General features: G+C 43.3%; 1 protein-coding gene across 2 annotated transcripts in view; it reads right to left on the minus strand.

Annotated features, from left to right (window-relative positions):
* Positions 1-282: 282 nt before the first annotated feature.
* Positions 283-13,674, minus strand: part of STK40 (serine/threonine kinase 40) — a 102,344-nt gene continuing 88,952 nt past the window's right edge. Inside the window, exons 9-11 of one of the 2 annotated variants that reach the window (XM_063954378.1) lie at positions 5,988-6,107; positions 5,187-5,268; positions 283-3,967 (exon numbers count right to left, since the gene is read on the minus strand). In XM_063954378.1, coding sequence (XP_063810448.1) covers positions 3,722-3,967; positions 5,187-5,268; positions 5,988-6,107 — 448 coding nt within the window. In that variant the 3' untranslated portion in view covers positions 283-3,721. The remainder of the gene's footprint in view (positions 3,968-5,186; positions 5,269-5,987; positions 6,108-13,674) is intronic. The other variant, XM_063954380.1, reaches the window with a different exon arrangement.

A 13,674-nucleotide genomic window follows, 5' to 3' on the forward strand; every position in this document is an offset into this window, starting at 1 on the left:
TCATCCTAGCCCTATGTATAAAACAAATAAATGGATTAAAAATTTTAATATAATGCCAAACAAGCCAGCTTATTATTTGATACTATTACAATTATGACCGGTTCCCTTCCAGAGATATTCGGCGCTAAAGGACAGTCTGTTAGAATCGGTAGGTGTGTCCAAAAACAAGATATTGCTTTGAAACTGCTCAAAATGTAGACCAAATATATCCTGTAGGAATAGGTTACAAAGTTATGTATGCTCAGAAAAATAACAAAATGGTTTAAATAATGAACACTTAGCTACCAGAAGGGGATGTTTTTAATTATCAAGTGACATACAACATACACACAATGAAATGTTAGACATGACAAAATTGATGAACGTAATATACAATATTCATAGTAAGAAAAATTAGGGCAAAAGCTTGCACCAAATGTCACATCTGCTGAGGGACGAGAACACTAGAAGGGTGTGGCAAGAGAATGGCATCAGTGATGGCTCAATTGTGGGGACTAGACTTTCTCCATAAGCTCTGGAGTCTCTATAAAGAAAGTGTTATTTTTTTATATGCGGATGTTTTAAGATGAACCTAATACCAAAATAAGTCCACATAAAAGGCCATAAAATAAGACTTTACAAGAACATTAAAAAAAAAAAACCCACACACCAATGGTCAGCAGTCAGCTTAAGAGCCTCCCAATTGGAAGACAGGAATTATCTCCTTCAGCCCTCTTCATTGTGGGTGACATCACAGACACAGTATGGTATATAGTGAATGGTGTATACACAAGAATGTGCTACATTGTGTGCTGGCATTATAGCAGTCTGATCTACAACCAAAGGTCTCAGATAGGACCTGATGCATGGTTGTGCCTACTGTCTACACACAGTCCTAGCTGAACCTGCTGCATATGAAGATGGTGCACCAACACCCCATAAAGGACATGACGCATACAAACAAAACATTAGTACAACTATAATGGGGACTGTGCAGACTCTGCTCTATAATTGAATTAGAGCGGTTCGTCATGAAACAAAAACACTGTTGGAGGATGTGAAATAAACTATAAAAACAATGGAGCAGTATGACTCACTGAACAAGTGTGATGTGCAACACACTTCTATCTATACAGGACACTATCACAAGTTCAAAAAGCAAACAAAAACAAAAAAAACCCTGCATTAATCGAGAAAAACAAGTAAGGGTCTGTATGTGCTGATAAACAGCCTATACATTAGATATCCAATTAACCTGGTTAGGAAAGAATGATCACAGTAGCGTTGTATGCAAGCTCTGTAAGATGCAAATCTCTGCATATGTAGCGTCACATCCAATTCGTAACAATGGGGCAGATGTATGAACCTGGAGAAGGCATAAGGAAGTGATAAACCAGTGATAAGTGCAAAGTGATAAAGGCACCAGCCAATCAGCTCCAATATGTAAATTACCTGTTAGGAGCAGATTGGCTGGTACGGTTATCACCTTGCACTTATCACTGGTTTATCACTTCCTTATGCCGTCTCCGGGCTTAATACATCTGCCCCAATGAACCCTGCATAACCAAAAGACTTCAAGGGCCTTTAAAATATACATTTTGTAATATGTCACACAATGTTATCTCCCAGACAGACAGGACAAGAAAATACAAATGCATGCGTCATAGACTGAAATGCAAACATTTGTATTAGAAATCCAGCGTTAATCAATTGGAAAGATCCAGCAAGCAAACGATAATCTTCAAAGTCAGTCAACATGTGCGTTCATGTCAATGGTAATTGAAATGAAGCCAGGGAGTAGTTGACCTCAGCAGGAAATTTAGGATCATACATTCTGTAACGAGGTGCCCTGTGTGATTGAACAAATCTTCAAATTTAGTCAACCCATAATATTGTTATGAATAGAATCACACAAATGCATGTACAGGTATAGACAGAGTCATGCAGGAATCCTGAGTGCAGAGCTTAAAAATGCTCTGTCCGGCATGCATGGGTGCTCAGACATAGATACCATATCGTACTCAAAGGAGGATGTAAGCCCCACACTGTATAATCTTATGATCTGGGCCTGATCACTGAGAGATAGGATCAACCTGTGCACAAACAAGTGGCCAGTATGAACAAGGGTTCCACAGTCCATTGCTTTAGGTTAAGTAACCAGATCTCTTCTGGAGTACAGGCGACTGGCAAACCATCAGAAAAAGATTGCAAAGACAAGTAACCAGTAGAGATAACTGATAACTATCTTCTGAGCATATGTACTAACACATCCTATAATTCTAGAATAATCCATTTTCAGATGCTTAGAGCATGGAGTCGTTATGGGAAGTCAGGTACTTCAATACTGGGCTAACTGGCCAATACTTGTGCAGATATGGCAGCATTTGTGGCCAACATCAAATCAGCAACATGACACAAAACAGAATACATTATACAGTGCTTCCTCTTTAGGTGACCAGTTTATAAACACCATTTATGCCTGCGTTTCAAAAAGGGTGTTCATCTAATATCATTAATATATGTAATATTCACTTATGCAAAGACCATACATGGTGATATGAATGTGGATAATTTTAAAGGGTATACATATGTAGACATTTCTGTAAAACCAGAAAGGAAAAAAAAAAAGAATTGCTATGAATTATTTAGAGAGGAAAACAATGTCTCTGATAGGGTGGAAAAATGTTTTGTTTTTGTTTTATAAGTATAACCAAGCATATTTGAGGCATGGTGCTATAAATACTCAAAATCACAGAAATGTGAGTCTCAAGCATACATAGCCCAAATGACTATGTAATATATACTATATATATGTATTTTGGTTTTTTAAACAAAGATGCCCAAGTCAGTCAATCCAGGTTCAAGACAAACACGGAGATACACCCTACTGTGCTTTACAAAAGGACTGAGATACATAAGGAAACAAAAAAACACAAGCTAATAAATACACAAAAATCAAGAGAATAAAATAAATGTGAGAGGGTTATGCAATATGGGACGTTATAAGCCTGATGGTTATAACACAGCTTATTCTTTCTACAAGGATATTGCAATCCAGCGGATATTCAATATCAAATATATATCTCTGTATAAGGATATATATATTTATATATATTTATATATGTACACACAATATCTAGATAATACCACCCCATTAGTTAGAAGGGGGGAGCATGTTTATTAACAAAAAAAACAAAAATCCACGATGAATCTGTTCCACAGCAGACTCCTTCTAATGCTGTGTGTCTCCACTACATGGAACACTCTGCTTTATTTCAAAGAAAAAAAAAAAAAAAGGAGGTAGATTTAATGTCTATGTATATATCTATATATAAGTATACATCAACAAAAAAAGCTGAATGCAAAATGTCTTACTGTAAGATGGTAGGAGACGGAATTTACAAAAAAAAAAAAAGATCTAAAAAGGAGAGTTTTACTTAGTGCTGCAGTCCAATGCCTGCTTTGGATACAGCCAACAGCATCCAAACACTTAAACCTTGCTCAAAAACAAAGTTGCTACATTAGAAGTATTTCTTGTGCTGCAAGAGTATTGCTATAGGATTTACAAGGGGAGGGGGGACAATGACCAGGACTTATGTGCAATGTTATTTTTCAGGAAAGAAAATAAGGGGAAGTGGGGGTGTTGGAGAAGTCTAGCACCATGTAAACCTTTCAGTTCAGAAAGGCATTCTTCCACCCGCAAGTCATTTCAAAAGACGATAAAGAATCCAGAAATAAAAAGTTAGTGAGAACTGGGAAGAGTCAGATGTGGTGGTGGAAGGTATCGCTGAGCCAAAATTGCAGCGTCCAAAGGGCTCATTGGCTGAGCATCATAGCCCAGTCTTCTAATTGGGGGGAAATTTCCAAAGTGACGTTTTTGCTGGAAGTTTTTGGCTTCATGGATTGTGTTTTTCTCTTCTGCCAAAAGAAGCTGCTGTCGCATGTAATTTTCAAACTCATATTGTGAGGGTTCTTCTGTTTCTTTTGCCTAAGAAAAGAAAAAAAACAGTGCAATGAGGTGGAGATATTGAGAATCCAAGTTTGTCTCGTTCAGAAATTGCCTCAACTAATCTGACCTCTGGATCTCATTCTTTCAAACATATGATGTATTTTATATAGAGTTATCATGAAGAGCTAAAAGGAAGTCTATTGTATTGTAAGTCATTTATTAAGATTGTTTCTGCATTTTAAAGAAGTCACTAGAATGCTTTAGGTGTTGTCAGTGGAATGCTGAATGTTTTAAATACGGCCACTAAAAATTCTCTGAAATAAAAAGTGGTCAAATGGGGCTGGCAGGTGTTGTCATTTATTGTAGCTCTGACGATATTTTTCAATTGGCTTTATCAAACTACACCCACACTAAACAAATCACGGCTGCACAGTTTTATTATCTCCCTAATTCTATTACAGCGAGTTGGTAGAAGGAAGGGTTACTTGCCTATACAGTTAGAATGATGTATAAAACTTATACACAATAAAAAAAATAAAAAAAAATTTAAACCCAACATAAAGAACACTGAATATACTGATGATAACTATGAAAACCAACCCCCCTCCCCCCCTCCCCCACAGACATCTACCCAAATCTGTTGAGAAATGCATACAGCTATCTGCTCCTATTTGGGGGGGAAAAGTACAATAAAAATAAAAAAACATCCCAATGTGGCACTCACTGCCTGGACAAATAATGAGGTAATTGTTTGGAAAAAATAGCTACCAGATGCCACCACCTAGCGTGGAGCTAACCCATCAGCATTTCCTATGCCCAGAAATCCTTGCCTCCATGCCTAACCCTTCAAATCACACCTGATAATCCCCCCCCTTTAGTAATACAAAAAAAAAACACTCATTATTCCATGGTGGCAAACCTACCCTCAAAGGATAAAAAACAGGATACACCATCTAACCCAGCCTATAAGGAGCCATAACAACAGATGTATTCAAACCAAGCCAAAAGTGTGTTTTCGTTGAATATTAGAAACATCAAATTTTGACGAAATATAAGAACCACTTGGCACATCTAGTATGCCTTACACACGTGTACACACTTATACAATAGGGTTTATTTCTTTTTTTTTTTTATGAGAGACCATTAACCTGCCAGTATATTTATGGATTGTGGGAGGAAACCCAGGGAGAATACACAAACTCCACGCAGTTAGGGTCATGGAGTTATTGATAATCTCTCTCATTCTACCTGCCCTTACCTCTTGTGAGTTTTCTGGACTTGTCACATGATCAATGTCTGGAACAACTTGCAGTGGGCCACTCAGGGAGGACATGGATTGCCTGTGGAGAAACAATACTTTAGTAGACCATTCTCTACTACTGCCCCTGTGTAGCAAATAGGGGGAGTCAAACTTGGAACATTTAAATTACATGAAGGCCAGATAGATTAGCTTAGATCTTATGTTATAGAGTTCTATTGGTGAGTTATCTATGAGTTCAGTCAGTTTCAGAAAAGAGGCAGGTTAATTCAGAGGTGTTGTACAACAGAAGACAATATTCAGCTGTCAATCTGTTATAAAACTCAAGTCGATGTCCAAAAAAGCTCTAGTTTTTATATTTAAAAAAGCCAGACAAAGACTCAAAGGAGAGGCAATGTTCTAACCTAATTATGTGCAAGAATTCCAACTGGCCACAAAAAAAAAAAAAAAAATCTAATCCCCAATTGTTATTTGCTTATTTATTTTACAGAGGGAATGTTGACCATATGTAGTATAGTTTTAATTACAATACAAATGATATTAGGTACATGCAGAATATGACAATTATATTCAAATGTAGTAAAATTGAAGCCATTTGATAGCTCCCTAAGTTACAACAATAAGTAATACAGTATATATAAATTTGTTAGCATCATTTAACAAAAATACATTCCATTTCTGAACTCTAAAAATTGTGCATGTCAAATGTACACATAGCTGTAGGGAAAAGTAAAAATACACAATGACAAAAGCCATTTACTGCCCATCTTGGCTTTAGGCGAAGAGCTGAAAATAACCAACCATGAGGATATGATGCCACCAAGAGACTCCAGGACTTCTGATGCAGTTAGTCGCTGCTGAGGGTCCAAAACTAGCAACTTCCGAATGAGACAGACCGTGTTCTCTGATACGCGGCCATCTCTTCATAAAAACATACAAAAACAAAACAAATTTAAAACTGAGAACTTAAAGTAGAAAGCCACTGCAATGTGACCTCCTACAAAGTGTTTCATGTGTGTTCTCTTTACATGAGAAAGTAGCATCTACTTCATGTATCATTAGAATACACCAAGCAGAAAGGAACTATGTTGGCAGATGACTGAAAAAATGACCAACAACAAATAATAATACCAAAATATTAATGCATGCCACACATGCTGTGACATCGTACAACTGACCCTATATTGCAGCGTGTTGTCTCAAAACAACCCCCATGCCTAGACATAATCCTGCCACAATCAATGACAATTATCGGACAAGTTGGTAAATACAGATGAAAGATTACTTTACTGGTTGGAAGGCGGCCATCTTCTGACAACACTAACGGGCCATAGTGTATCAGAAAAAATGCTGCTACTCAACCCAACCACCCAATAGTCACATCTCTCCTCTCTGTGAAAGCACATTTTATATAGCTGGTTTCTTTACAGAGACCTCTTTTCTTTGGGACATTTACACACATAGGGGGAATTCAATTGTTTGAAAAGTCGGTTGGGTGTCTGTTTTTTTCCAGTCTATTAGATAGGAAAAAACAGACACCCAACTGACTTTTCAAACAATTGAATCAACCCCATAATGGTAACTTTACTAAAATGGGAGTTCTATTTAAGATGGGATGTTGCCCAAAGCAACCAGATTCCAGGTATTATCTTCTAGAAGGTGCTAGATAAATGAGAAGTAGAATCTGATTGGTTGCTATGGGCAACATCCCATCTTAACTAGAACTCCCATATTAGTAAATTTACCCCAATATATTCATATTGTCAGTCAGGGGAGACTCCTGGAGGTTTAACTTACAGATGCAAGGTAAAACAAGCAAGACAGCTATTATATCTGGATCAAGTGGTGCATTACAATCAATAAATAATTTTCCTCAGTTTTTTTGTTTTGCTTTCTTTTCTTTATAAGCCTAGGGAACCAAGCTATTCATGATCTTCATTTGTTTGTCAGACACAGCACACTCTGCACCCCTGGAAAGTTAAATTCAAAATCATACAACATAAAATCATACTTCTAAAAACAGATCAAACACACAAGTTGAGAAAAGAGGTTCACAAATGAGATGGTAGAGAAAGGTTCTGCTTGTGATCAGGAAGCACTAGCTATACCCTGCGCATCCCCTTTCAGTACTTACTATTTTTGAGGAGTACAAACGACAGTAGTTTTAACTGATTTTGATATTTAACTGTTACGCACACATAATATGTATGAGTGAGTGCATTGTAAAACTGACTTGTATAAATTTAGTTTGAACAGATCACAATTAAGGGGTATTTCTCTAACGTCCTTGAGGATGCTGGGACTCCGTAAGGACCATGGGGAATAGACGGGCTCCGCAGGAGATAGGGCACTTTAAGAAAGCTTTGGACTCTGGGTGTGCACTGGCTCCTCCCTCTATGCCCCTCCTCCAGACCTCAGTTTTACACTGTGCCCAGAGCAAGATGGGTGCACTGCAGAGAGCTCCCCAGAGTTCTCTGCCTAGAAGCATTTTTGTTTGGATTTTTTTTTCTACCTTCTACTACTTTTTCACAGGGAGCACTGCTGGCAACAGGCTCCCTGCATCGTGGGACTGAGGAGAGAGGAGCAGACCTTCTTGTCAAAGATAGGCTCTGCTTCCTCGGCTACTGGACACCATTAGCTCAATAGGGGGTGAACGCAGGTTCTTACTGGGCGTCCACCCCCGGAGCCGCGCCGCCGTTCTCCTCACAGAGCTAGAAGTACAGAAGACAGAAGTCATCAGGCGGCAGAAGCCTTCAGCTTCACTGAGGTAACGCATAGCACTGCAGCGGCCATCTCTTCATAAAAACATACAAAAACAAAACAAATTTAAAACTGAGAACTTAAAGTAGAAAGCCACTGCAATGTGACCTCCTACAAAGTGTTTCATGTGTGTTCTCTTTACATGAGAAAGTAGCATCTACTTCATGTATCATTAGAATACACCAAGTCATTGCTCCCATACACCTCGCATACTCCGGTCACTGTAAGGGTGCAGGGCGCAGGCACCCTGGGCAGCAATATAACCCTCCGCATGGCAAAAAGACTATATACATGTACAGGTGGGCTCTGTACATGTATATAAAAGAGCCCCCGCCATAATTTACTAAATTTGAATGGGACAGAAGCCCGCCGCTGAGGGGGCGGGGCTTCTCCCTCAGCACTCACCAGCGCCATTTTCTCTCCACAGCACTGCTGAGAGGAAGCTCCCCGGACTCTCCCCTGCTTACACACGGTGAAAGGGTGCTTAAAAGAGAGGGGGTGGGGCACATAATTGGCGGTTTACATATTATACAGCGCTGCTGGGGAAAAACATTTTGTGTTGGTCTCCAGGGTTATTGCGCTGGCATACTCTCTGTCTCTCCAAAGGGCCTTGACAGGGATACTGTCTTCAGGAAAGGGGTTGTGTGTGTGTGTGTGTGTGTGTGTGTGTGTGTGTGTGTGTGTGTGTGTGTGTGTGTGTGTGTGTGTGTGTGTGTGTCTGTGTCGACATGTTTGACGAGGAAGGCTCGCTTATTATGGAGGGGGAGTGCTTGAATGTCAGGTCGCAGTCGGCAACGCAGACACCGGAATGGGTGGATATGCTGAATGTCTTGAATGCAAATGTAAATCTATTGCATAAAAGATTAGACAAGGCAGAAGCTAGGGATCAGTCAGGTAGCCAGTCCATGCCTGTCCCTGGGGCGCCAGGTCCTTCGGGGTCTCAGAAGCGCACCATATCCCAGATCGATGACACAGATACCGACACAGATACTGACTCGTGTCGACTATGAAGATGCAAAATTACAGCCGAAGGTGGTTAAGGGTATACGGTACATGATTATTGCCATTAAAGAGGTTTTGCATATTACTGAGGAACCCCCATGTATAAAAGGGAAAAAGCCTGAAGTCACTTTTCCATCCTCATTTGAATTAAGTGACTTGTGCGAAAAGGCTTGGGAATCTCCGGATAGGAGACCACAAGTTCCCAAAAGGATTCTCATAGCGTATCCTTTTACACAAACTGATAGGATACGCTGGGAATCTTCGCCAAAAGTTGACAAGGCGCTGACACGTTTGAACAAAAAGGTGGCACTGCCTTCTCAGGATACGGCTTCCCTCAAAGAACCTGCTGATTGCAGGCAGGAAATTACCTTAAAGCACATTTCGGTACTATTGCTCGACCGGCTATGGCGTCGGCCTGGGTTTGTAGTGCGGTTGTGGCATGGGCAGATTCCTTATCTACGGAAATTGACACCTTAGATAGGGACGCCATTCAAATGACCATAGAGCATATCAGAGACGCTGCCTTGTATACGAGGGATGCTCAGAGAGACATTTGTTCATTAAGCTCCAGAATAAATGCTATGTATTTCTGCTAGGCGGCTCTTGTGGACCCGACAGTGGACGGGAGATGCTGATTCAAAGCGGCATATGGAGTCTTTGCCTTACAAAGGGGTGTAGATGTTTGGAGACGGCCTATCGGATCTTGTCTCTACGGCTACGGCTGGTAAGTTAAATTTCTTACCTTATGTCCCCCCGCAGCATACAAGAAAGGCACCTCATTATCAAATGCAGTCCTTTCGTTCCAATAAAAACGAGAAGGTACGTGGATCATCCTTTGTTGCCAGAGGGAAAGGCAGGGGAAAAAAGCTGCACACAGCTAGTTCCCAAGAGCAGAAGTCCTCCCCTGCGTCTGCAAAGTCCACCGCATGACGCTGGGGCTTTCCGAGGGGAGGCAGATCTGGTGGGGGCTTGTCTTCGGTTTTTCAGCCACGTCTGGGTTCACTCGCAGGTGGATCCCTGGGCATAAGAGATTGTTTCTCAGGGATACAGGCTGGAATTCGAAGACTTGCCTCCTCGCCGATTTTTCAAATCAGCTCTGCCGGCTTCCCCGTCAGAGAGGGAGCTAGTGTTAGCAGCAATCCAAAAATTGTATATTCAACAGGTGATTGTCACAGTTCCTCATCTCCAGCAAGGAGAGGGATATTACTCAACCCTGTTTGTGGTCCCGAAACCGGACGGTTCGGTCAGACCCATTTTAAACCTGAAATCTCTGAACCTGTACTTGAAGAGGTTCAAGTTCAAAATGGAATCACTCAGGGCGGTCATCGCCAGCCTGGAGGGGGGGGGGGGGATTGGATGGTGTCCCTGGACATGAAGGATGCTTACCTTCATGTTCCGATATTCCCCCCGCATCAGGCATTCCTGAGATTTGCAGTGCAGGACTGTCACTACCAATTTCAGACGTTGCCGTTTGGGCTTTCCACGGCCCCGAGAATTTTCACCAAGGTAATGGCGGAAATGATGGTGCTCCTGCGCAGGCAGGGGGTCACAATTATCCCATACTTGGACGATCTCCTCATAAAGGCGAGATCTCGGGAGAGGTTGCTGGACAGCGTCTCTGTCCATGAAGACGTTGCAGATACACGGCTGGATTCTCAATATACCGAAGTCCCAGCTAGTCCCTACAACGCGTCTGACCTTTTTGGGGCTGATTCTAGACACAGACCAGAAAAAGGTTTTTCTTCCGATCGAAAAGGTTCAGGAACTCATAGCAATGGTCAGGAACCTATTAAAACCAAAAAAGGTTTCATTGCATCATTGCACGCGGGTCCTGGTGAAGATGGTGGCTTCCTACGAGGCCATCCCTTTCGGCAGGTTCCATGCGAGAACCTTTCAATGGGACCTCATGGACAAGTGGTCCGGGTCCCATTTACAAATGCATCAAAGGATCACCCTGTCTCCCAGGACCAGGGTATCTCTCCTGTGGTGGCTGAACAGTGCTCACCTACTAGAAGGTCGCAGGTTCGGCATTCAGGACTGGGTCCTGGTGACCACGGACGCAAGCCTCCGAGGCTGGGGAGCAGTGACACTGGGAAGAAATTTCCAAGGTCTCTGGTCAAGCCTAGAGTCTTGTCTCCACATCAACGTCCTGGAGTTGAGGGCCATATACAACGCCCTGCGTCAAGTGGAGGAATTGCTTCGGAGAAAACCGGTTCTGATTCAGTCAGACAATGTCACGGCAGTGGCTCATATAAACTGCCAAGGCGGAACAAGGAGCAGAATGGCCATGGCAGAAGCGACCAGGATTCTACGCTGGGCGGAAGGCCATGTAAGCGCGCTGTCAGCGGTGTTCATCCCGGGGGTGGACAACTGGGAGGCGGACTTCCTCAGCAGGCACGACCTGCATCCGGGAGAGTGGGGACTTCATCAAGAAGTCTTCGCACAGATTACGGATCGTTGGGGACTGCCTCAAATCGACATGATGGCATCCCGTCTCAACAAAAAGCTAAAGCGGTATTGCGCCAGGTAAAGGGACCCTCAGGCGGTAGACGCTCTGGTGACACCTTGGGTGTTCAGATCGGTCTATGTGTTTCCTCCTCTTCCTCTCATGCCCAAGGTGTTGAGAATAATACGAAGAAGCAGGGTCAGAACAATACTCATTGTTCCGGATTGGCCACGGAGGACTTGGTATCCGGAGCTGCAATAGTTGCTCGCTGGGGATCCGTAGCCTCTTCCTCTAAGGCAGGACCTGCTGCGGCAGGGGCCCTGTCTGTTCCAAGACTAACCGCGGCTGCGTTTGACGGCATGGCGGTTGAACGCCGGATCCTAGCGGAAAAAGGGATTCCGGAGGAAGTCATTCCTACCCTGATCAAGGCAAGGAAAGATGCGACGTTAAAACATTATCACCGTATATGGCGGAAATACGTTTCTTGGTGTGAGGCCAGAGCTGCTCCTACGGAGGAGTTCCATTTGGGCCGTCTACTTCACTTCCTTGAAACAGGAGTGACTTTGGGCCTAAAATTAGGGTCCATAAAGGTCCAGATTTCGGCCTTATCCATTTTCTTTCAAAGAGAATTGGCCTCTATTCCTGAAGTACAGACCTTTGTGAAGGGAGTGCTGCATATTTAGCCTCCCTTTGTGCCTCCGGTGGCGCCTTGGGATCTTAACGTGGTGTTACGTTTCCTCAAGTCACCTTAGTTTGAACCACTCAAAACTGTAGAGTTGAAATACCTCACGTGGAAAGTGGTCATGTTGTTGGCGTTCGCTTCGGCAAGACGTGTTTCCGAATTGGCGGCTTTATCACATAAAAGCCCATCCTTGGTTTTTTACACGTGGATAGGGCGGAGTTGAGGACTCGCCCTCACTTTCTGCCAAAAGTGGTCTCATCTCTTCATGTGAACCAACCTATTGTCGTGCCTGTGGCTACATGGGACTTGGAGGATTCCGAGTGCCTGGATGAAGTCAGGGCTTTGAAGATTTATGTGACCAGAACGGCTAGAATCAGGAAGACTGAAGCTTTGTTTGTTCTGTATGCGGCCAACAAGGTTGGCGCTCCTGCTTCAAAGCAGACTATTGCTCGCTGGATCTGTAACACGATTCAGCAGGCGCATTCTACGGCAGGATTGCCGTTACCGAAATCGGTTAAGGCCCACTCCACTAGGAAAGTGGGCTCTTCTTGGGCGGCTGCCCAAGGGGTCTCGGCATTACAGTTGTGCCGAGCAGCTACCTGGTCGGGGACAAACATCTTTGCAAAGTTCTATAAGTTTGATACCCTGGCTGAGGAGGACCTCCTGTTTGCTCAATCGGTGCTGCAGAGTCATCCGCACTCTCCCGCCCGTTTGGGAGCTTTGGTATAATCCCCATGGTCCTTACGGAGTCCCAGCATCCTCAAGGACGTTAGAGAAAATAAGATTTAACTTACCAGTAAATCTATTTCTCGTAGTCCGTAGAGGATGCTGGGCGCCCGTCCCAAGTGCGGACTTCTTCTGCAAGACTTGTATATAGTTATTGCTTACATAAGGGTTATGTTATAGTTTTCGGTGGAACCGTGGCTATGTTGTTGTTCATACTGTTAACTGGGTAGTTTATCACAAGTTATACGGTGTGATTGGTGTGGCTGGTATGGATCTCGCCCTTAGATTTACAAAAATCCTTCCTCGTACTGTCCATCTCCTCTAGGCACAGTTTCCCTAACTGAGGTCTGGAGGAGGGGCATAGAGGGAGGAGCCAGTGCACACCAGTAGTACTAATTCTTTCTTAGAGTGCTCAGTCTCCTGCGGAGCCCATCTATTCCCCATGGTCCTTACGGAGTCCCAGCATCCTCTACGGACTGCGAGAAATAGATTTACCGGTAAGTAAAATCTTATAATTCAAAATTCGAAAGCTGCCGTCTGTCGAAAAGGGGGGAGCCGCAGGGAGACTGGGACAGCTGCGGGCATATAGGGGAGATCAGCGCTACAGCACAGCGCTGCAGCAGGATGTCTCACAGCCGCGCCGCTCACGGCAGCGTCCACCCGGCTCCAGCAAGTGAGGTCACGCTTGCTGGAGCCGTGTGGATACTGTCGTGAGGTCGGGCGGCTGTATGACATCCTCCTGTAGCGCTGATCTCCTCCGTCTGCCCGGGCTGTCCCTGCGGCTCACCCCCCTCTCCTCCTCTGGGTCCCTCATCTCAATTCGACTTTTTAAAAGTCGAATTGAGAGGAGATTTGAATAGGGGTTGTCAGAT

This window comes from Pseudophryne corroboree, chromosome 2 (genome assembly GCF_028390025.1).
Source record: "Pseudophryne corroboree isolate aPseCor3 chromosome 2, aPseCor3.hap2, whole genome shotgun sequence".
In the NCBI taxonomy this organism is placed as follows: domain Eukaryota; kingdom Metazoa; phylum Chordata; class Amphibia; order Anura; family Myobatrachidae; genus Pseudophryne; species Pseudophryne corroboree.